The sequence below is a fragment of the Myotis davidii genome, unplaced genomic scaffold (genome assembly GCF_000327345.1).
Source record: "Myotis davidii unplaced genomic scaffold, ASM32734v1 scaffold345, whole genome shotgun sequence".
Taxonomy (NCBI): Eukaryota; Metazoa; Chordata; class Mammalia; order Chiroptera; family Vespertilionidae; genus Myotis; species Myotis davidii.
The window spans coordinates 793,533-796,720 of NW_006296540.1; the positions used below are offsets into that span (position 1 = coordinate 793,533).

The 3,188-nt window shown below is 46.6% G+C and overlaps 1 protein-coding gene across 1 annotated transcript in view; it reads right to left on the reverse strand.

Annotated features, from left to right (window-relative positions):
- Positions 1 to 3,188, reverse strand: part of FAT3 (FAT atypical cadherin 3) — a 520,386-nt gene that overhangs the window by 53,817 nt on the left and 463,381 nt on the right. The window contains exons 14-16 of the mRNA XM_015569255.1: positions 2,252 to 2,466; positions 974 to 1,111; positions 1 to 31 (exon numbers count right to left, since the gene is read on the reverse strand). The exon at positions 1 to 31 is cut by the window's left edge and continues 125 nt beyond it. Coding sequence (XP_015424741.1) covers positions 1 to 31; positions 974 to 1,111; positions 2,252 to 2,466 — 384 coding nt within the window. The remainder of the gene's footprint in view (positions 32 to 973; positions 1,112 to 2,251; positions 2,467 to 3,188) is intronic.

A 3,188-nucleotide genomic window follows, 5' to 3' on the forward strand; every position in this document is an offset into this window, starting at 1 on the left:
CTGCCTGGACAAGCAGGGAGTATCCGGACACCTGTCGAAGCACAGAGAGCTGACAGTGAAGAAGTGCAGTGTCTCCTTCCTTCTGCACAAACTTCCTTCTGCAGGCTCTGCTTGGCTTTGTTGAAGTTCAGCCTTCTCCTCTTAGATTCTAAACCAGGGTTTCTCAACCTTGGCACCACTGGGGCCAGGTAATTGTTTGTTACTGAGGGCTGACCTGTGCTTGTACAATGTCTGGGCGCATCTTTGGTTTCAACCTACTAGAAGGCAGTATCACCTCCTGCCAATTTGTGACAACTGAAAATTGACAGGCTCCAAACATATGGTGGTGTTGGTGGGGTACCCATATGTTTCCAGGGTTGGGGGTAAAACCATCCCTGGTTAGCATCGCAGCTCTTGGCCTTTGTTCAGACAGGACCGCTGTCAACACTGATCTATCTTATCAGTTTTGATTCTTCGGGAGTTAGGGGTCTATATCTCACAGTGAGGTTGTTCTGCTTGTTAGCATCACTGTTAGAGCACCTTTATTCCCATATTTATTTCTCCTTGAAGATAGTATTTTTTGGCTAAAAAAGATAATGTTTAGAAACTTAGTTCAACCTTGGACAGAGGAATTTTCTGCATCATTCTTTTTTAGATTCCTTCAGGGATCCATACCACAGGATCCCAGTGCTCAAGATGCTTTTCTGCCTCCTTGCTGGAGGAAGGTCCAAACTTCAAACCATCCAGGAAGACACATATTTGCTTTTCCTTAAAACCTTTGTAAGTAAGAAACCGTCAACAACTATTGGCAGAAAATTCTTTCAAAGTTCTAACACCAATACACAGTGCTGCATTTTAGCCCCTCCCTTTTCACTCTTAGTATTTAGAGCAGAGAATCTTTCGACTGCTACTCATTGAGCCAGTGCCCGATTCCAGTGAAGGGATGGGTGTGGATGGGTGTGGGTGGGAGGGGAGCTGGCTTAAACTAGCTTACCCGTTCCCGGTCCAATTTCTTCTTAACCTTCACAAGTCCCAAGACAGGATCCACAGCAAATTCATTGTCCCGATCGCCACTCACAATGGAAAAACGAATCTGTCCGTTGGGCTGGCTATCTGCATCCTCTGCTATTAGCTTGGTGGGACACAAGCAAAACAGAGGAAAGGCATGACACAAAAGGGTTATGCTTAGGGTTCCAGGTCTGCACAAAGGTTTATTCTTAGGGTTCCAGGTCTGCACAGATGGACACAGCTTTGGCGGTTTTCGTAGGCACTATGATCAGCAGTGAGCATAACCCCAGGAAGACACGATGGGTTTGGTTCCAGAAGGAAGCCACTAATGCTGGAGCTGCCATTTTATTTGTTAGTTTTTACTTGCCGACAGCCTGCTGCTAGTTAGTCCTGATTTCCCTCAGGCCCGGAGCTAGGCAGGATGGAGCCAGAGCTAACTGTTAGGCATACTCTTGTGATTCTTTGCCAGTTCTCAACCTGTGCATTTCCATGTTACGGAAGCCCAGGAAAACTCCCTCTCCCGCCTGGCCCACATACTCCCCACGGCCTGCTGCTCATGCTGGTGTTGCTGGGAATTAAATGTGTGGGAACAGTTTCACAATGTCCAGGAGGGAGAGAGGGCCTGGGAAGCCCACCTCTGACGCGTAAGGAACACACACCCACAGCCTGGTGCTGGGAGAGCCAGAGATAAGGATGAGTGGAAGGGACCTGCCCAACCTAGGGATGATGAGCATGGTACGGACGGGATTCACTGATTCCAAAATGTAATGGGTAAGTCCCAGAGAGCCTGTGTGCTCTCAACACATGATTTGTTCTTATTAGAAAAAAAAAAAAAACCCTTCTGGAAAGAACTCTACGAGTGGCCTATTCATCTTAAATTTGCTCCAATTTCTCTCTCTCTCTCTCTCTCTCAGGGGCTGGGAGGGATTTTATTCTTTCCTTAGCTACCTAATATCATCTAAAGTCACAAGCTAGTAGGAGCGATTATTATTATTATTATTACAACTTCATTCCATGGTGTATCTTATTTTCTCAAAAAATACACAGTCCTGGGAGGACAATGATTATCAGTCACTTGCACCTTGATAGAAATGCATTTTTCAAACCCTTTCTAAGACACCCTGGAGAAAGAACAGTTGGGTTCTTGGGGTTAAAAGGACTCTGAAAGGAACGTGGGAAGAGAACCCAGTACAGACTTGGCTCACTTTTTCACTCCATTGCAGATTATTAGCCCCAGACATCTAGCCCTCCCACTGGCACCTACCAAAATGACAGAGTCCCCAACCAAGGCATCTTCACTTATGACCGCGCTGTAGACATCTTGGCTGAACGTGGGAGGATTGTCATTCACATCGGTGAGGTTGATGTTGACGGTGGCCACGGCGCTGAGAGCCGGGGTGCCCCCATCTTTAGCTTCCACCACCAGGTAAAACTTTTTGCATAATTCATAGTCCAGGACTTCAGAGACTAAAATACCCCCTTTGAAGAGAAATGGGAAGCTTTAGACTTGATTAGGAAAAAAACAGTGGTAAGCAGTTTCACAATCATGGAAATATTTATAACATCATCTCCAGCAAAGAATATTAGCCATTCAGAAATTTGTTTATTGAATGCCCTTCTGAAAGCACCCAGAGTCGGATGAATGCTGTCAGTGAAAATAGAGCGACCCAGCAGATGCTGAAGGCGTCAAGTCTCTGCGTGTTTCTGCAATAGTTCTTTTCTCAAGCAGCCGGAAAGCCTCTGGCATTAGTTGCCTTCATGCAAGTAAGCAGAAGGGACAAGAACCACACCCCTGATAAATGTCTTCCAATGACTCCCCACATGGACCCGGGCTGACCGAGAATGAGATGTGTGGGTGTGAGTGTGGGTGTGGGTGTACGACCCCATCCCTCGTCAGCAAGTAAATACTTCCAGAAAGCTGAAATCTCATTAAAAACAGCTCCAATGTTCCGGGCCTTCAGCTTTCTGTGCTTATCTAAAACTAGGATGGCACAAAGAGGGCAAGGATCTCAGAAACGCCAAGGGATTGTGACACAGTGGAAAGGGAAATGCCTGGGAATCAGTGGCCAAATAGTGTGAGCTCAGGGTCCACAACTATAGGACAGAGGTCCTGCCCGTGTCACAGATGTATTTAAATTAAGCAAATAGAACGGGTGAAAGCAGATTGCTGGGTGCCTCCCCTGGGGGAAGTTCCATGAGAG